Source organism: Odontomachus brunneus, unplaced genomic scaffold, assembly GCF_010583005.1.
Source record: "Odontomachus brunneus isolate Ranch 3 - 2012 unplaced genomic scaffold, Obru_v1 Obru_scaffold_030, whole genome shotgun sequence".
NCBI classification, from domain to species: Eukaryota; Metazoa; Arthropoda; class Insecta; order Hymenoptera; family Formicidae; genus Odontomachus; species Odontomachus brunneus.
This window is the reverse complement of record NW_022639480.1, coordinates 2325293-2345934: the sequence shown is the minus strand read 5'-3', so window position 1 is coordinate 2345934 and position 20642 is coordinate 2325293. Positions and strand designations below refer to the sequence as shown.

The 20642-nt window shown below is 36.9% G+C and overlaps 4 protein-coding genes and 1 non-coding gene across 13 annotated transcripts in view; 3 read left to right on the top strand and 2 right to left on the bottom strand.

Moving 5' to 3' along the window:
• LOC116843113 (protein split ends-like) overlaps positions 1-4954 on the top strand; it is a 77551-nt gene extending 72597 nt beyond the window's left edge. For all 9 annotated transcript variants that reach the window (XM_032813197.1, XM_032813195.1, XM_032813205.1 and 6 more), the window contains 5 exons: positions 111-224; positions 337-450; positions 655-1395; positions 1722-1880; positions 1998-4954. In XM_032813197.1, coding sequence (XP_032669088.1) covers positions 111-224; positions 337-450; positions 655-1395; positions 1722-1880; positions 1998-2126 — 1257 coding nt within the window. In that variant the 3' untranslated portion in view covers positions 2127-4954. The remainder of the gene's footprint in view (positions 1-110; positions 225-336; positions 451-654; positions 1396-1721; positions 1881-1997) is intronic.
• A 201-nt stretch (positions 4955-5155) lies between these two features.
• LOC116843119 (peptidoglycan-recognition protein 2-like) lies at positions 5156-7671 on the bottom strand. Its single transcript, XM_032813213.1, has 5 exons — positions 7653-7671; positions 6384-6483; positions 5974-6187; positions 5739-5857; positions 5156-5605 (listed from the first exon to the last, which is right to left on the bottom strand). Exons 2-5 carry the CDS (start codon positions 6436-6438, stop codon positions 5421-5423), a joined length of 573 nt encoding a protein of 190 aa, XP_032669104.1. The 5' UTR covers positions 6439-6483; positions 7653-7671; the 3' UTR covers positions 5156-5420.
• On the top strand, positions 6915-9306 carry LOC116843116 (alpha-ketoglutarate-dependent dioxygenase alkB homolog 4). Its single transcript, XM_032813210.1, has 5 exons — positions 6915-7133; positions 8097-8222; positions 8301-8393; positions 8478-8911; positions 8995-9306. The coding sequence occupies exons 1-5, from the start codon at positions 7029-7031 to the stop codon at positions 9143-9145; spliced, it is 909 nt and encodes a 302-aa protein (XP_032669101.1). The 5' UTR covers positions 6915-7028; the 3' UTR covers positions 9146-9306.
• Positions 9307-9457: 151 nt separating this feature from the next.
• Positions 9458-20642, bottom strand: part of LOC116843121 (tetraspanin-33-like) — a 12505-nt gene continuing 1320 nt past the window's right edge. Inside the window, exons 2-8 of the mRNA XM_032813219.1 lie at positions 18845-19033; positions 17496-17666; positions 16185-16409; positions 11112-11300; positions 10686-10856; positions 10285-10494; positions 9458-10060 (exon numbers count right to left, since the gene is read on the bottom strand). Of these exons, the coding sequence (XP_032669110.1) occupies positions 9854-10060; positions 10285-10494; positions 10686-10856; positions 11112-11300; positions 16185-16409; positions 17496-17666; positions 18845-19033 (1362 nt within the window). The 3' untranslated portion in view covers positions 9458-9853. The remainder of the gene's footprint in view (positions 10061-10284; positions 10495-10685; positions 10857-11111; positions 11301-16184; positions 16410-17495; positions 17667-18844; positions 19034-20642) is intronic.
• On the top strand, positions 19394-19475 carry Trnas-uga. Its single transcript has one exon. It is a non-coding gene; the product is annotated as a tRNA-Ser (tRNA).

Sequence of the window (20642 nt, the reverse complement as noted above, 5' to 3'; positions counted from 1 at the left end):
TATGTCTAAACTTTATGTTTATTATATTTTTTAGATATTATGATTTTATGAATGTTCAGATCAAAAGTTGGAAACCAACTTCTACTGATACCTGTAACTCTCTCTTTCAGACCGCTGGAACGATGGAACCGCAGAAGATGGAAGTACCAATGTCTGGTTGTATCATGGTGCCAACTGCGAGCGCGCAACCTCGTAGTGTACCAATGCCATATGAAGCTCCGCTGGTACATCTTTACTACTAATCTCTTACATATAGATATTGAGTAATCATGCTGTATCGAGCAAAACATTAATGCAAATTGATATTAAATAAAAACTGTTCTTTTCTTTGATTAGCATGGCAGTGCGGGCGCCACTCCACCAGGAAGTCAGTACAGTCTTGTTCCCCCGCATCGATCTCAGAGTCCTCCATTGCCTCCACCTGCTCACCATCATACCAATGCTTCCCAGGTACTTGCTTTATAATGTTCTTGCAATAATATTTGCGATTAAGTATGTATGTATCGCACACAAAAAACACGTACAACTTTTGGACATTAGATGTATTTGTTCTGACATTAAATATATAAAATTGTACAAGTTGTTACTAGAGTAATTAATGGCGATTATACTTTTATACTAATAATTTAAGAGATAAATTTCTTTCTTTCACAGGGTGATGTCGTTAACCATTACGGAGGACTGTCTCGCGGTGGAGAGCTGGCACCTCATTACATGTTTCAATATCAGTATCTACGTGCGCAGGAAGCATTGGCAACACCTCGCATAGCTTATCACATTCCAGGAACAAGATCTCCACACGTACCCTTAGATCCCAAGCTTGAGGGCGGCATAGAGGACAGCCACAGTCCTCCTTTGGAACTAAGACGGGCGACAAGAACACCGCAGGAACGTACCACCGATAGTCCACAAGTTGCTCAAGTTTACATGTTACACGGAGCAATGCGCTTACAACCCCCGCCGCAGTACAATGCGGGAAGTAATCCGTCGCTGCCTGGTGCACCAGCTGGTGCTAGAACAACATATTACGACCCACCGCCCGCGCATATACGTTCTCAATATCCTATGACCGCCAGCGAGGCGCCGACCGATAGAGCGATTACTCCGGACAGATCCAGAAAACATCAGGTTGTCACACCGCCGCACGCGTCTCAGGTGCCTCCGCAAGCGGACTCATTTCAGATGCTGCTACAACGTTACCCAGTTATGTGGCAGGGTCTGTTAGCTCTTAAAAACGACCAGGCCGCGGTACAGATGCACTTTGTCTTCGGTAATCCTAACGTAGCCAGAGACAGTCTGCCGTGCAATAGCGACGGATCCACTCCACCGTTAAGGATAGCACAAAGAATGAGATTAGAACAAACTCAAGTAGAGGGTGTAGCAAGAAAAATGCAGGTACGTATGACAGTTCTTTTTTTTATTAGCATTGTATTAGAATATAGTTTAATTAATGTAAAAATTATATAAATGCATTAAAAATGGAATTAAAAGTTAAGATAAATAATTATTATTCTTAATACTTAGTAGCATTACATATATAGCAGATGTATATATACATCTGTACATATATGTACAAAGAAGAATTCTAAAAAGATTGAACTATAGATTAATATAGTGCTCGGAATAACTTGTACTTTCGAAGCGATTTTCAAACAATTTTTCAAGAAATTTCGCCGAACACCGGATTAATATATCATTTAATTATTTAATGTTTTCTCTAGACTGACAACGAACATTGTATGCTGTTGGCACTTCCTTGCGGCCGTGACGAAGTAGATGTGTTGCAACAAAGCAAAAATCTTCAAACAGGTTTCATTATGTATCTTCAACAAAAGCAAGCTGCTGGAATCGTTAACATTGCTGCACCGGGCTCGCAGCAGGTAATGATTATCGCACGCTATTATAGATTTTTCGTTTTGTCATGACGTAATTGTTTTTTCCATTTGCATAATCCATTTGCAGTTAAAGTGTAACGATATGTATTTTTTGCGTTTTAGCCAGCGTATGTAGTTCACATTTTCCCGTCTTGTGAGTTTGCGAATGAGAGTTTGGCAAGAATCGCACCCGATCTACTTCACCGTGTCGCAAAGATCGCTCATTTGCTAATCGTCATTGCTACGGTCTGAGGACGATCAGTGACCACTTATTGGATTATACGATCTATCCATGTCCTTACATACCGCGGGACACTTCGCATGTGGCATGAAGCCTAGAAGTGTCCGTCTAACGCGCACATAAAGTTGTGCAAAGATCGAAGACAGGAAGAAAAGAAAATAATAGAAGGCAGGGAGAAAGAAGAGATGCGTTCGAAACAAATGAGAGCTCCTTTATCCGGAGTCGTATTAGTGACAATCAAATGGAACCCAACGCTACGCCGATCTTAGATCGTAGGCCTAAAGCGAGGCACGAGGTTGTGCGATGGAGAGAGGCTAGCACGATTAATACGCCGGTATCATCGCGCGTGCCTCCCTTCCAATGGATTCGGGCGCAAGCAAGCTCGTTTTTCTTTTTTTCGGACGACTTGTAACTCGCGTCGATTACTGACAGTCGTTTGTGGGATCGACCGACATCACTCTTGGTCTTTCTGACAAGCAGGTCAGGGCACAACCCCCACAGCCTTCAGACGAGACCTTCGATTCATCACTCGCGATCAGTCCACGAAACTACTCACGTTCGTTCTTCTCGTAGAGGAAAAACCAGTTAAATAACCGTTGCTCTAGAGGGACAGTCAAATCCGTAAATAATGGTTAGGATGAAATAACGTAAAACCCTACATCATTACACACGAGCTATTTTAAGTAAGGCTTGAACGTTAATGATAAAACTGTATAAATTATAAGCAAGCCAGCGAGGGCATAACTACTGTGATTTTAATTATTTAACGATACATAACTGCGTTACGAGGCAGAAAACAAAAGTAAAACAATATAAGGGTGATCGACTAATGCTCTGTGAGGTATGTGATGTGTTTTTTGTATGATACTGCTCTATATAAATAACTATGTATTATATTATTATAACGAGATAGTTGCTGCTACACCCCTGTTTCTGCCGCGCCGCCGCCACCGCTCGTGTCGAATTAGAATGTAAATCATAATGCTAGACCTTTAACATAAATGCGAGAAAAATGGGCTATACCGAATAGAATTTGTCCCTAGTGTATCATAATTTTGCATAGCAGGCTGTAACATATTCTGAATTATTACTATTATATTATACTTTTAAAGAACGCATACATCATACATTTTGCAAAAAAATTTATAGAATATTCTAATTCTGAGCCTTCGTGATTATGGTTATTACGATCCATATGAATATCACTTATTTTATTACAGTTATGATTATTATTATTATTAATATCATTATTACTGTTATTATTACGACTACTATTACCAATGCTATTGCTACTATTACTACTATACTATTACCACTACTCTACTACTCTACTATTACTACTACTATTACTACCACTACTCTACTACCACTATTACCGCTGCTATTAATTATTATTAACGTTATTACAGCAGGCTAGCTATATATAGGAGGGCGTACCAATTCGCATATTTAAGGACAAATGGGGCTTATTTGTCATACTGGAAAAAAAAATAGTATGACCGATCTCATTGACCATTGACGCCGCCCCATTTTACACACTTCCATCCTATTACACCCCATCCCTCGTCACGCTTTGACTTTGTCATGCGACGACGACTCATAGACTCTTTAGCATTCGTGTCCGAGATAATAAAATGCGCTTATGTGTATAGACCAGAAAAGTTACATTATATCACACCAAGCCGTGAAAAAAACATTTTAGGTAAATTAAGGAAACCTACTTACAATATTATGCTGCTGCGCGTAGGACGCATGCCTCTAGAAGAGTAATCTTATGCAGAACTATTGGGGATCGACAAAACACCGTGCGACCGTGTTTTAATTTTTTGCCGAATAATGACAGCAGTTCGACGAACGACGACTACTTTCACCAAACGTATTTAATTTTTTCCCTGAACATCCGATATTTTATTTAAATCACTCACAGTGCATAGTCAGTGGCAGGAAGATTGCAGCACTTTTTTTTAACGAGTTTTGCAACGCATCCAATGGAAGAATATGTTTTTTTAATGAGTTTCTTAAACAAGCTTCAGGAGTGAATATGGTATGGTGAATTTATTAATTTTATTCCGATCATTGTCGATAGCGACACATCCAAGTGCTGTCGCTCCTGTTCTGTCTATCCCCGAAACATAATTACTTTAAGGCAGCGCGAATACTCGCGGAGCGTGTGTATGTACAGTGTAAAAGATGCGTTGTGGATATGTACAGTGTAGAGGTATAATTGAGCAAGTGAAGTGATAAAAAGGAAAAAAGAAGCGCGTATATATTATAGCTATGAATAAGTATAATAAGGCGGGAGCGTGCGCACGTGTCGCGCAACGTGTTGTTTATTTTGCGACGGAAAACTCCACGTTCTTCCGTTCCATTCTGTTCTCCCTTTCTGCAACCTGTCGTATTCATGTAGTAAAATGCAGGACGATACGTTTCTTGCACCAGTATCGTTTCGTGACGCGTGCGTCCGCTGTCGCGCCTCGTCTATCTTGTAAAATATCTGTGAATATTATGATTTAGTTTCTTCCTATTTGTAGACAGGTATGCAAAGAGATGTTTACGTTAATCGTTTAAGGAGAATGTACAGATACCCACTACCACCTTTTTTTGTTTTGTGTTTTACTGTAGTTATCGATAATTATATGGATATTAACGATAATAATAACTATGATTAAAAAAAAAAACTTAAGCACGGCTCGATTGCGTCATTCTTGAAAAACCCGCTAATGCGCAATATTTATTCTGTGTAAGAGAAAAACTCTTGGTGATAATGTATCATTTGTATATTAGTAATTACGTGATCTCCTAATAATCGAAAAAAAAAATGAAACTTGAATAGAATTGATATACGCGTTACGATGTCACACCGTTCCATTTCCTAAATTCGCCACAATCTCCACGATTTATTTCCGCCGTCTACTACATGCGTTCATCTCTGAAATGTTAATGCGTTATATAAAACGTATGTATTAAGATTTTTCTTTTTATATTAGATCAGGAGCTGGACTCTTCTCGCTAGAAAGGTAATATAATAAAACACAAACTATTACCTCGAACATACCGAAGTATATTTCTTACGGTCTTACATTTTCATCGTGCTTTTCGTTGTTAATTTTACAAACATTTTGCGATATAATATATTCCAAGAAGAAGGAAATACATTCCACATTTTATATTTTATACGTCATGTGTTTAAGTAATTATTGGTAAATAAGTTTGTAATATGACAAACATGATTTTATCGCAGCGCTACTTTGCCTGCTACTTCGCATTACAGCGATCAACTACTGCAAGTTTTTGTTTTAAGTATTTTAAGGACTACTGACCCATTCAGGCCAGCTCTGGATCTGCTCGTAAAGTTTCTCTCCCGGACTGGACGTTGATTGCACCTGCCGTGCACCGATCACACGTACGTTGCTCCGAAGGATACCTTGGGATTTGCCGCATTGAATCAATTGATGCACAGCGTCCAACATGTTTTGTTTAGCCCGTTTTCCTGAAAAGGAAACATTTCCCAAAATGAAACAATTTTCCTTTCTCTCTTCAGCGGATCGTAATTAGCAGTTACATAAATTATTACTTATGCTAATAAAATAAAGCCTTAATATGATTCAACAAGAAATATTTACTATTGAAATTTCCAATGAAGCCTATGCCAATCGACTTTTTATTATATCCAAACGTGTGCGCTCCTTCGCGGGTCCACCCGCATCCTTCGTATATGTTTCCATCACCGCCAACTAAGAATCTTCAAGAAAAAGACATTATTTTAAATAAACCAACAATGTGCGGCCACTTTTAAGATCAATAATACCCGACCAGATTTAGAATTACTTTCGAATGAAAATTAATCGCATGACTTACGAGTAACCGATGTCGTCCCAGCCAAGGTCATTCATATGAAAACTGCGTATGTTTTCGACTCTTTTTTTACATGCATCGTAGGTTTCGCACTCGGGGGTCACTGTATGTTGTATCACCACATAAGGTATCGGTAAAATTAAATAATTCACATCTCCAGCAGGAGCAATGGTCCACTGACTCCTGCTAATAATATTAGGACATTCCACAGGGGGGTCTGTGAAAATATAATTGACAATATAGAAATAATATTCTAACATATATATACGTACTTATATAAGAAAATTGGGCCAGTCAGAGTTAAAACGTGCGAGGATTCACGTAAATATAAAAATGCCGAATACTTTGGCCTATTCAGGATCTCTTTATTGATATAATTAAGCACGACTAATTACGAATTGTACTGTACTTACTGGCGAAACTGGCAGAGAGACTTAGTAAAAATACGAAACAGATTTTTGGTAACATTTTCACAACGCAATTGAACGATGAAATGCAACTGTACGGGTAACGCTGAAAGGTCGAAATATAATGTCAGTAATATCTCGGGTTATGACCCGATAACACAAGGAGATAATGAAAGTCGCTGAATATCAGCTTTTAAGTTTCTCCCACATAATTGTTGATCACAGAGTAGGAAAGATTAAAATCTGGAGTAATTTATTATCTATCTCGTTAATATAAAGACGATTATATTTATTGTTTAACAATTGTATTATTACAATTTAGCGTTATATTGAGATTAAGCGAAAATACAGTAATGTTTCAACCTTTTGCTTCATAAAACTTTATTAAGAAGTTTAAAGGCTTATTTAAAAGATAAAATTTTACAAAATGTATCTTAAATTTTATATAGGATAATACAAATTTTTAAAGTTTCAAATTAAAAAATTTAAATTTGAAAAGCTTCATGCACACTAACGCGCGCATGCGCTCACGTACACCCGCTATTATCCAAGTTCGACGCGGAAGCGCAGATCCTGACGTGTTTGAGAATATGCGGATATCTGTAGAGTTGTAAACTGATGTGTTAATATCTGATAAAAAAAACTATCATTATGCAGACTGTCCGACCATGCGGATGCAAAGGAATACGCTCTTGCTTAATTTGTGAGGAAGACTATAAAATATCCAAGAATGTGGAGACAACAAATATGTTACAGGTAAGACTGTAGTGGATACATAACCTACAAATTTTTGAACATTTGATGAGATGTTTCATATTAGCAACATAATTTAAAATTGTTTTTATTTATTATTTAATTTGTATTACTGTGTGTTGACAACTCAAAATCACCTTCGATTAATCCTGTTTTTTCAGAAAATTGAGATTGATTAGATTTTTTTTCACTTGTCACTTATGTTAAAACAAAAATTGTATAAAATATATGTGTATTATTGTATCTGCATCAAATCAAATATTAATAGTAACAGTTACATTTGTAATAGTTACAAATGTATTACACGCACAAAAAAAGATAGAAAATAAGCAATTGAAAAGATGAAAGAAATGTGATTTTCAGGATAAAAAGAATTACTATTGTGTTTAGGATAAAAAGAACTATTGTGTTTACTGGAATATGTACTCATTCACTTTGAATACATAAATATTGTACACTCTCTTATACATTTATAGTTATTATTTTTTCTACAAAGTAATATACATATCAAAATATTCTTACCTATAAAAATTTCTTCCTCTTTCGTCTACTATCTGTTATATGTACTGTCTATTATATACTGTTTATTCAACTGTATATTCTCCCTACTACTTGACTATAATCTCTTCTACTTAAATACCTGAAAAACCAGTTTATCATCTTCAACCATTTTTATCATCTTCTTTTTAAGAGGATGAGGTAGTTGACCTTGGGGTTCTCTTCTTTTGTTTTATTATTATTCTCCCATATATATATATATATATATGTATATATATATATATATATATATATATATATATATTATATTTACAATAATTATAAAAATATGTTTTTATAATATATTTATAATTTATAATATATAAATAATAATTTGTGAAACCACTTTTTTTATAAAGCTTATCAATTACATAAAATTGTTATGATTTCTTAATCAGTTTAAGATAGAATTATTACGTGCTTTCACAGAAAAGCAAAAGTTACGTTTATTGTCCGTATTGTGATAAATTATTACCAGGATGGAACATAGATGAGTATAAGAAACATCCTCACCATGATGGGAATTTGATTGAATATCCTGGTGTTTACATCAAGGTAAGATTTAAAACAGAAAATATTGTGCATTTTACAACAACCTTTTAAAATATATGATTAATAATAGGTGTATCTCAGTTAGATTACTTAAATGAAGATGAAGCTGAGGAACTGATGAAAGCACTTGATTGTCTTCCTTGGCAAGCTTCACAAAGTGGCAGAAGAAAACAGGTATATATTTTCATTAAAAAAAAAAGAATTAATGACTATGTTTTAATAACCTAATGTGTTTAAGCCACGAGATTTAATTTGTAGAACTTCGGGCCAAAATGTAACTTCAAGAAGAGGAAATTACGATTAGGATCATTCGATGGTTTTCCTAAAACAACACAGTTTGTACAGAAGAAGTTTGAAGAAGTACCGCTGTTACACAATTTCAAGACTGTCGAGCAGTGTTCGCTCGAGTACGATCCTGTGCGAGGCGCTTCTATCGATCCTCACATCGACGATTGTTGGATCTGGGGAGAACGCATAGTGACCGTGAACGTTCTCGGTGATTCTGTTCTGACAATGACTCCTTATCACGGTCCGATAAAGCGATATAACTTGGACTGCGTTCCGAATTATAATAGTTCCACTCTAAAAAATGATGTTTGCGACAACACGCAAACTGTAGATATCGATGATAACATTGTGGTGCGATTGCCGATGCCTGCTAGATCACTCATGATTCTATACGGCCCTGCAAGGTATGATACTTTGCTTATAAATGTTTGAATAAAAAATATCGTAATCTATATGGAATTAAAACTACATGATTTTTGTTTGTCAGATATAAGTGGGAGCATTCCGTGCTTCGACAGGATGTCGTATCGAGACGCGTTTGTCTCGCGTATCGTGAATTAACTCCTCCGTATCTTGAAAATGGAAAAAATCACGAGGAAGCCTCTGAGATTTTGAGGCAAGCTGTATTCTTCTGGTGAAATCAGTACATGTGAATGAAGTAAATTTAGATTAATATATTCAATAAGACACTGTCGCACGATGTAACGCAACTCTAAAGTTAAGATTCTCTATTCAGAAAGGAAATTATTGAATTATAAATGTGATAGTAAAGATACTTTAATAGAATAAAGATATTTTTCATATATTTTATTTTTAACATAAAAATATACAGTATTACTAATGTACAATAAGAATTAGCAACGGTTTTTACAATAACTTGCTTAATAATATTTCAAATGAATATCTTCCTCTTTATGTATATGTAACAAGCAAAAGTATTAATTATTATATTTCGTTGAATATTAAAAATTTTATTCGTATGGATTTTTTAAAACAAACAGAATTTGATTGTACATATCTATGGCGCTCCGAAAATATATATTTTCTGAATCATAAATCACACATAATTTTTGGTTAAGTATTATTTTCTCTTATATCACACGGCGATAAATGATGACCTTCCGTATAAAAGTGAGTAAGATTGTCAGAAATAAATATTCTCTTTGGATGCTTCAATACGTTGTAAAACATAAAATTGTCGTTCAGATTTTTATAAATTTTTGTCTTATGAGAACGACAGTTGGAAGTTATCTGTGATTTTGTAAATCCTCTTTCATGTCGCAAAATGTTAACATATTCGCATTGTGATTCTCAGACGAGATATTTCGTTTCTCGAATCGAATATATTAACACTTTTTCAAGTTCTGATCGCTTTTATATGAGTATTCTGGTGACATGTACACCACGGGAAACGTAGTCAGGGGATCCGATTTTCCCAATGGCTCGTAACCGTTCACAAGGTTTTCTCGTAATTCCCAGCGACGCCTCTCCCTTTCCGTTTTCTGACGCCTGATGGCTCGACCCAGCATACACGCAAACATAATCCCCGTCAGCTAGAAAGAAACAGAATACAGATTATTATTGTTTATATTTGACTGAAAATAAACTATAAACTTTTCTAGATTGCGTTCTCGTTTGGGAAAAAAAACAAGCAAATAAAAAAGTATTAGTAATTAAACAAGCAAAGTAAAAAAGCATTAGTTTTCCACGCAAACTTCTGCTAAAATTTTTCATATATGTCGGAGACGCGAAGTTTAGCGAAATTGAATCCACTCACCTGAATGAGAGCGATCGCCACGGCTCCCGTACCGATGTATAGTGCACTACGATGAATAATATCGGAAAGACGATTGATACAACCTTCATTGAATTTTTGTGAACAATTTTCTTCAATGGAATAAAATATATTATCACAACAAGATGTTATCGTTTCGTTAAGCTCAATGCTGTTCCAATCCTCAGGTCCATTGTATCCACAACAACGTAACTGCAGAAACGAAAAAGAAAAAAAAAATATATATATATATAATTTACATGTAATTTTTTTATAATATAGTTTATATAGACAATATAATTTAAAAATGTTTCAGAATAATTGTTCTCTTCGACAAGGAATATGCTTGAATGTTTTTTGTTAATTACACAAGTATGCAAACAGTGATGCGGTGATTGTCTTACCCTGCTTTGCAGGAAATCAAGAGCATCCGAGACCTCCTTGTTCTGTCCGTACTGATGCATGGTTACGTTGATCTTCTCAGCCAAAAGACCCTTGATGCTGCCTTGCAGAGCGTACGCAGCAACAGCGGCAGCGAGCTCCATCAATAACACGATCGACAGCAAGACTGAAAACTGGAGATAGATATTAGAATTCATGTCGGAATCCGGTAAGATGAAAGAAATTTGGAAAGATAAAATATATACAGCGATTAAAAGAGGCATTTTGATTTTGTTTGAAATAATTTTATACGTAGAAGGTAAAAGAGTACAATATTACAGAAATACTCGGTAGCGTAACTCTCTTATCTGTACTAACGTATTCCAAGAAAGAAATGAAAGCTATAAATATTCTTTTTATTTGCTATGAGAGATTCACGTGTTGCTTACCACAAGAACCATGCAGGTACTTTCCCGAAGCGCACCGCAACATCCCATAAAAGCTATTATGAACACGAGTATCCCGACTACAATAAGGAGCGTAGCCGGCGAAAAGTAGCTTGGGTCCAGAAAATGCGAGAAGTTCTCGTAAACAGCGTAAATGGTCGTGCCGACCGATATTATCATTACTCCCGTCAACTGCAAGAAAATACACGAGAACGTCACCAGAAATCGTTGTGCACGATACATGTTTTGCGTCATTACAATTTTGTCCCATATATAGCGCACACTATCGTGACACATAAGATCTTGATTGTCTTTGATTACCTGGCATCAGTTACGTAATTCGCGTTCACGGACAGCCGTGCCGCCGCTATTAATTTTTTACACTGAAAAGACTAAAACGACACGTAACATTTTCTCGCTATCGTGTGTGAAGCGCGTTGTAAATTTCATATATCACGGTCGGTCTTTCGTCGCATGACAAAGCGAGCTATGTAATTCGTACGATAAGACGCTCTTTTACTATTATTTAGGGCGTACGGTGTACACTTAACATGTCCTCGAATAAGTAAATTTTTATAATTCTAGATATCTCAACGCGATATCGACGCGCTATCGAGCTGATTTGTATCAGCAGCTTTCGTATCGAGATACGAAAGGCTGTTGATCTTTCAATTTGGTTTGCATAAACACGCGCGGTCCCTCGGTAAGCCAGTTATATTTCTGCACATACACACACATAATTAAGAGGAAAATATCTCGTGCAATTATCTTTCCTGGTAACAATGGCAATCAAAGTTCGAACAGAAACGCGATGTCGATCCACCAACGGCACTGGTGGGCAATAATAAATTTTCATAATTCGTGTACATTGTTCGAGTTACACGACGATATTTCGCACATCACTATGAAGATTATACATTTATCTCTACTGATAAGCGAGCATTTATGCTCCGGGTAGACGCGACCACGTAAGCTCGCAGGTACATAGAACGTTCTCTTAAGATCGCAATGTGCAAATGACGATGTTGTTTTCTGCTGCTTATTATTATATCTACACAGAAAAATACCTGCTGCATTCAAATGAATTCGGTTTACTTACTACATAGAATTAAATCAGTTTTCTTTCTTCGGTAAAGTTTTTCAATATTCTTGTCAAGAGAGATTAAATTCTTTGGAGATGATAAATATAAAGATATATGATATATGATAAAGATAACCATTGCGCAAAAGAAGGAAAATAAACTAAGCTATCGCTTTTATTGACAGTAGAATGATATTGTTCTGTGTGTACTCTTATGTGCGTTAATTGCTACACCGTTCTTCACAATTACGTTTTAACATTTCCATTTGCCGTTGTACAAAGCCGTGTATGAGTATTTTATAATGTCGCAAGAGTTCAGCGTTATCTCTTATTGTCAGTACAGAATTAGAACGATTTTTTGATGCTATTACATCAGTTTATGCGCGACGGCTTCAACCAAGCAATCCACGTGAATGACCAACGAAAAGGTGGCTTTGTTTTCCATTGCTTTCCATTTCTTTGTTTAATTGAGAGATGTACAATGTTAATCAGGTTGCGCAGCTGTTGTGTGGGTTTGCCTATCACCTAATAATTTAACAGTGCATAGACTTGTCTATGCAATATCGATCGTAGTTCGAAAGTACTCTATAACAACGAAACTCGAACCTCGTGGCCCACATCGCCTTCTTTGTGACCGATTCCGATAGAGAGAAAGGCAGAGGAAGAGATAGAAACAAAGAACGCATCGAAAGATATTAACATCAATGGAAAAAAGAATTCGCTCTCACGATTTTCCACGATTCTTCCCATTTTCTTCTTATTGTTCCCCGCGCCGCTGATACGACTGAAGTTATCAGATACGCTATCGCAACACAAATCGATCCTTTTTATGTTGAAATCGTATCAATATGTGGTGTTATCATTTCTTAATATAATGTAATATTATTATTTCAAATGCAACGCCGCTGTTATTGAATTCTAATGTTCCCAATAACATCCACGATAACATTAACTTTGAATTATTGCCGCGCGAAAAAATAAAATCATTAGCCGCACGTGAAAAATTGACGTCTAATGAATCATTCTTTCTAAGATCAATTGCGTTATCGAGGCAAGCATCAACGGCAAATAAAATTGATACAGGATCCACTTACAAGAAAGACGAAACAGAGAGCGATGATATTGTGATATCGTGTGTCGTGCTTGGATAGTTTGCGACGTAAGAGCGATGACATATGCGAAATAATAAGCGGTAATAATTGTTAAGCGGCGAACGAGTCGGCCGTCTCGGAGGAATCTCGGAGGAAAAAATAACGCTCTCGTGTTTTTCGATCACACTCATGCTGCTGAAATTCATCGTGTTGCCTGAAATTTTTCATTCGTTATAAGTGAAACTTTCCGCGTGTGTAACCACGTGAGATGTGAGATATAGAATTATAAAATCAGTCTTTCTTCGTCTTATTTCAGCTAACACAAAGCAGATGGCTAGCAATGGCGGTTGTTCCCGCTGCAAATCGAAGCCTTTTTTTTAGAAACCAAGCATTATCTATATGGTCGCTGTAACGGCAATCGATAATTACGGATGTATGGTACAGTTCACACGGGAGCGCTCGCATAACGCGCGCAATTACACCTTCTCGAGAGCTTACGTCGCGAAAACATTTTCCAACGGTCTCTAACGACGTACATATGTCGACGGTTGTGGAGTCATCGTGAACTACGTGTGCTACGTTTGGAGGGGCGCGAACATTACCTCATTTTCCACGAATATACCTCTGTCGCGCGACAAAGGAGGAAAACTTACGCAACACTAACTATGTCGCGACGGCTTGGAAGTGTATTGTTTCAAAATATCGGCTGAATATAAACGCCTCTGCATTTATGATAAAAAAGAAACTAATATTTTGAGCCGGCATGTACAATATTAAATATTGAAGAGGACGCGCGCAGTCGCAGCGAATAGGACGATTCCGTTCGCCAGAATTGCGGTTATCTCGTCACGAGTATTTCATCAAGTAGAGCAAAAAACAAGTACAGACCACGAAGAGGGAATTGACGGCACACAGCAGGTACTTGATGCACCGAAGGCCGACGTCGAGATGCGTGGCCGCCATTTTGGTGCTCGCCTTGGTTCCTCCGCGGACGCAGGTGTACGACGAAGATCTACACACATTCACCGTTGACGCACCGACTGTCGATGCCGATGCCCGGTATCGGGCCACGGCAGCTGATCAGCGTTATCTCGCAGACCGATAACGAGTCACGAAAATGTACGAAGCCGAGCCGACGACGACGAGCGATGACTGTTCACCGGCCGATGTGGCGGCGACGTCCTTTGCGACGTCCAGCCGACGTGTTTCTTTGTAGTCATCGGGAGTGGGAGAACACGAAGAAGCGATAACGCGAATAAATGCAACAGGACGATAAGTTCGCGACAAATTTAAACGAATGTACACCAGCACACAACTGTGCGATTTGTTGCGTTAAAAGCAAAATGCGCAGCGCGTATCAGCGGGTCCTACCGTAGAGAAACGATTGGGAAAATGCTTGATATACAATTTGTCACGTTTCTATTAAATTCTTATAAAAAGATTAAGTATTAAAAAAAAGAGAAAGTCCTGGTATATAGATTATTGTAGTCGATGTTGTTCATTCATAAAAATTATTAATCTCTTTTGTTTTATGAATAAAACAATTTGTTTTATTCATAAAAATTATCAATCTCTCCTAGTTGGATAATTCTATCTTCTATTTTATTCAAGCACGACGAAGCTTTTGCATCAACTTAATAGATGTATGAATCTATCAGAATCTCTCAAGAGATCTGTAGAGCAATTATTATTCGTCGAGTTGTTTTTTGCATATGTTTTCTTGCAATTTTATAATTGCAACGGGAATGCGCACGTTTTTCCTTATTGCAACGTTTATTTTTGCCCGAGCGAGTGCTATTACGCTTTTGCTGGAAACGTTTTATCCTCCGCAAAGGAAAAGGCGTTTTGTACAATACACCGCCGCTTTATTCTTATCCCACCAACTGCAAAACCAAGCCGTCTCGGCTTCCTGTACAGAATGTTTCAAAGGCGCTCGAATCACCTTCCACGTATCAATCTTTTGCTAATAAGCTGTCAATTTTTGACACAATGATAAGACGACGACGTTTCGTTGAAAAATACAATATTTTATAATACTTTGGTATTTGGAGTGAAATTCTCGTCAATACGAGATAAAATTGAAAAAGTAACGTTCGCCACAGCCGTTGCTACGTTTGTACACAAGCAAAACAACGCGGGACACGTATGATTCATGCGTGAACGATCGAGTTAATTTCGTGTGCCTACATGATTCACACACGGATGGGCGTCAATGTTCATGCAGTTCAACGCTCTCGGTGCTTTTTACACATATTGCAAAAATCACATATAGTCTCCACTGAAATTTCCTATCGAATAATTATCGTAACGTAGAAACTTCTGCAAAACAATCGATTTCGTTATCTTTTTATGATTTTGTTGTTTCTGATTCTTTACGAAAACAGGAAAATAGCAATAGAATAGAGAATCATAAATATTAGAACTAAAACAAGAAAAATCATGTTTCTCTCAGCATAATTTTTATTAAAAATACACATTATCTATCCAATGTCATTTATAGGATAAAAATCGCGACATAGTGCAGAGTAAAAGTAATTTGCCACTCTTACAATGCAAATATATTTGCATCAAATGCGTACAAACTTATATCCTAATGGAAATCCTGCTGAGTTTGAGCACATCACAGTTCCTGTGCGCTCGACTTTTTACACAGAAATCTACATGGTCTGATAGCAATTCCTGATTGACTTCGCTAGGTAGGCCGACAGGAGGATCCCTATTATCTGCAACACAAGGTAATATTCTTCTTTTCTATCGGTAAAAAATATTTAAGAATATACTTGAGGCATTTTATTTTATTTCTGTTTGTAGAACAAACTATCTTGATATTGTGATAATATTTGATTTTTAAGAGTATTTCAAGACATTAAGAAAAACACTATTTCTAATGTTTTTTTAAGGTACCTGAATTACGCCAAGACCCATTCCGACTCCTGCTATCTTGCCTGCGTGTTTCTGTGCAAAACGCACGAACGCGTCCATGCAACCCACGTTATGAAGAGTCGGTGATGTTAACGTGCAGTTCGTAGTGCCGATAACGCCTACAGTATTATCGCAGCATGACATTGGAATGCCGGAGTATTGTAGATTTATCCAATCAGTAGCGTTATTGGTGCCACAACAATCAAACTGCAACAATAAATGTTCGTTTATGTTAAATGGAACGTCACGGAGCTGTGAGAGGGAATTATGCAGAAGGAATCTTTAAAATAGTATGTGGTTTTACATCTTAGAAGAAAAAGAGCCAATATCCATTTTTTCTGAACTAGAGAAATCTTAAAGTACGTAAATGTTTCGAATATCTTGCGAATTTACGCACATTTAATCGCTCTAAAATATTAATCAACATAGTTAATATAGTATGTGTGTAATTTGAAAAAACGTTCACAACTATTAAAACTTGTTCTTAACTAAAAACTCAGAAAACGGATGTTAAGTTTTTTTCATTTTAGAGTGCAGATTTTATTGCACGCTTGTGTCTTCTCGATTCAATCAGAAGTGTCGAGCGTGCTGCGGCATTTGAACTGCAAAAATGAATACTCGTACATCGTCATATTAATGAAACGTCACGCGAGCGCGTTAATGTTTACAAAGTCACATGTAACAAAGAGATCTCGAGGAAAGCACGTCTAATATTTTACGGCACGCTTATGTTTCGAGCGTTACGAGATCGTTGAGTGTGGTCAAGGAAGCGCGGGGCGACGTAAAAATCGATTCATACTACCCCTGTCGCGTGCGCACCACACACGCATGCATTATACACACCACGAATTAGAGTCGCGCACTGAAATTATCCCTATCGCTTCGTCGTCTATGATATCCTCGCGACGATCGCCGTTGCTCCCACGACAGGGAGGGCACTACGTAGAGCGTGAAAAACTTCTAACGCAGCTGCTATTGAAAATAGATGAAACAACAGATCATAAAAATCGTCGATTTTCTTCAAGAATATTTTCGATCGTACAGAGGAAAGAATTCTTCTACTTGTATAAGTATTGTAAGAAGAGTGCTCTTTTGTAGTGGCAGAGATTACATTTTCGCGAAAATCATCATATTTAAATCTATATTCTGATAGTGGTGTAATTAAAATTCTCAATAATTATAAAATGTTATTAAGCTTATGAATAACTTGTAGATAGGCTCATAATTTTCTTCTTTTAAAGATATGGTCTAAAGATGGCTCGGGAGAGTAAACAATCTTCGATTGTGCATTACGTTTCGCTGCAATTCGTCCCAAACATATTGCATCTCCTTGGTTGTATTATACTTGGCCATCGTGTCGATCATCTTATGCTGGGCGACTGACTTAACGCTCGCCCTCATCACATATCCCATCGTACCGCCGATGATCTCCAGAACGAAGATTCCAACTAGAAGCGTGCAGAACTGTAATAAAAAATAATAAAAGATCAATTAATTGAGATTATGTCGAAAGACATTATTAGAATTTTCGGGTCATTTGTCTTTTAATTTGTCACTAAAAACCGCGTAACTCTTTTACATACTGGGCTAAAGAATGTTAGAAAATCACAGAGATACCCGACTCACTCTGCGACTTATTATTGCTTATTATAGCCTCCTGCAATATATATAGTATATCGTGTTAATTTTTTAAAGTAACAGCGGAAGCGTGTCGCCCTTCCTTCTCCACGTGCGAGGGAGAATAATTCTGGGAATATCGCAGTGGAGAAGGTGAGACGGGGAGAACGTATACGCCGATTACATACTTTGCGCACAAAACCTTGCCCATTACATTATGGAAACGAAGGGGAGACAATATATGCGGGTGGACGAGTTTTGCCGCGCTTCTTTTTCACTTGTTATTTTCGTCGTCGGCCGAAAACGACGCTTCGGCGAATCGACAGATCTCGTGAGAATTACATCGAGAACCGCGAAAGTTTTCTAATTATGGTGATGTTCGTGACACTCCCGTCGGCAGCGCGTTTTTAATCCATCGTTATATTTCGAAAGGAACTAATAATGGAATACACGCGACGACACGCAATGTGCGTGTGGTAAAGTACTTATTATTATAATTTTAGTTCAATACGGTTTGCTAATTATTGTTGATTAATTGACCGACGAGAATTACAATCGTGATGCAGACGCAACGATGAAGGCGCTAATTGCAAAATGAACGTTGCAAAACGAAACATCACTTTTATCGAAAAAGATTTCGTAACTTTCACACACGCGTTAAGTAAAAATACGATTTCACGTTACATACAATTTAACAGACGCGTATAACTTTCTACACTGAAAGAAAAAATACCTAAAAAAACGGAAAAATCTACTCATACTAATATACAATGTTTTTCCAAATAAGAAAATATATACTTTTCTGAAGCGTTTTAGCGTCTTAGTTTTTCATGAAAACAACTGTCTGTTCTATTTAGATAAAAAAATTTAGATTTAAATATGTCATTAGTCGAATAAATATTCTTTTATTTTTTAGATATTTCTTCTCTTAATGCATATTTTCCGTAAAAAGGTGCGTCGAAATAAATGTATTTAAGACAAAAGAAACACACGATCAAAGAACTTTTTACGAGCGTTCGCCTTACCGTTACAATCATGCAGTAGCTTTCGCGACCGGCTCCGCAGCATCCTAACAAGGCGATGATAAAGATGATAGAACCCACAGCTATGAGAAGAGATGGCACGAAGAAGAAACTGTCGTCGACAAAACTGTGGTACTCATAGTACATTCCAATAACTACAACGCCGACTGACAGCAATGCTATCGCTGTAACCTGAAAACGGACAATCATGTAGTGTGCACAGTGCATCTCTGTAGAAAAAAGGAGGTAAAATACAATTTGCCGTTGAATTGAGCGTACAAATAATAATTACATAATTATCGCGTGCGTAACGATCCTCCGACTGCAATATCAACCATAAGTTACACATATAACAAATACAACGAACAATGTGATTATCAAATTTATTGTGATGTAAAATTATAAAACAAAAAGTACGTCAATATCTTGTCGATCGCGTCGACTTTTTAGCGCTAACATTTATTTGCAAGTAATCATAAAATATTGCGTGTCATGACTAATTTTTGCAGCTGTTCACAAGAGGTAGCACAAATGGAAACGCTTTTCTCAACAGCTGCGGTGTCCGAGCGGTTAAGGAGATGGACTTGAAATCCATTGGGTACTACCCGCACAGGTTCGAATCCTGTCCGCAGCGAATTTTTTTTTCGTTTTTTTTTTACGAAATATGATCACTCGTATGTCACAAATATAACCTGTTATAGAAATGCAGTAATATATCCTTAAGTCGATTATATCAGCGCTTACTGCGTTACATATTTACCCCCAAGAAGGCTGAAGAAATAATGTCGCTTAAATATCTAAATTTCCATCAAAAAATTGAGATTCAAAAAGGATATTTTCGATAAGTAGGTTTATTAATAGAATCCGAATAATGTAGCTTGCACCTCGATTACGTTGATTTATCACTTAAAAATTAACCATTATCGAGTTGTTTGGAATTTATTGAACCGAGTTTACATATTAACTGAGAATTTCGCGGCCGATTAATCGCGATGCAATCGTGCGATACGAATGAAAAATAAGGAACCGAAATAAAAATAACACTGGAATATAATAATGCGAAATCAAAAGAATATTTAAGAAACAGTGAAAGCTTATATACAGGTGTTATAGTGTAATCAAACAAGTAAAAAACTTGAAACTGTAACTTATATAGCTAGTATATATAAAATTTATCAGTCAAAACATGCAAACATTTCGATTCTCAATTGACTTTTCAATTCCTTCCAAAATTCTTTCATTCATCCTCTCCTTTGATTATAGCATAAAGTGTTTTACATGCAAAAAAAAATAAGAAGTAGGTGAATGAGAGGAAGACAGTTCATTGAAACTCAATAATGAATAAAGCATTTTTATCGTTTAAAAATATAAGGACTTTTCTGTCCCAATCGTTCGCTATTTATATCTGTCAACGATCACTTTCGTCTTCTAGATCGCCGCAGCGAAAGCGGTCTCTCAGCTTTGACGTCACATTACAAGCCTGGAAACCAAGAGGAAAGACACAACGGGCGATAAGGATTCCTGTCGAGTCTATCTCACGTAGATCGTTTCGTTATAAGCTTTCCTTTGGACATCAAATGATTCATCACAGTCTTCTTCGATGAGTAACCCGGGCCGATATTGCAGACAAGATGAGCGTTTAATTAATTAATTCTCTACTAGGTTTTATGTGCGAGCAAATTGAAACTATATCCCTGTAATAAGATGCGAATGTATGTACTTTATAGATTAAACAACAGGCGGAACACGAGAAAGCCAAGTCTCTCTCTCTCTCTCTCTCTCTCTCTCTCTCTCTCTCTCT

Bases quoted from the DNA above. Each gene is read 5' to 3' on its own strand.
- LOC116843119 (XM_032813213.1), bottom strand. From the start codon at position 6,438: ATGTTACCAAAAATCTGTTTCGTATTTTTACTAAGTCTCTCTGCCAGT. The intron at 5,858-5,973 runs GTAAGTCATGCG...TTTTTCTTGAAG, and splicing joins TGGGACGACATCGGTTACTC to ATTCTTAGTTGGCGGTGATG. The intron at 5,606-5,738 runs GTAAATATTTCT...TTTCCTTTTCAG, and splicing joins CTTCATTGGAAATTTCAATA to GAAAACGGGCTAAACAAAAC.
- LOC116843116 (XM_032813210.1), top strand. From the start codon at position 7,029: ATGCAGACTGTCCGACCATGCGGATGCAAAGGAATACGCTCTTGCTTA. The intron at 8,394-8,477 runs GTATATATTTTC...TTTAATTTGTAG, and splicing joins AAAGTGGCAGAAGAAAACAG to AACTTCGGGCCAAAATGTAA. The intron at 8,912-8,994 runs GTATGATACTTT...TTTGTTTGTCAG, and splicing joins ATTCTATACGGCCCTGCAAG to ATATAAGTGGGAGCATTCCG.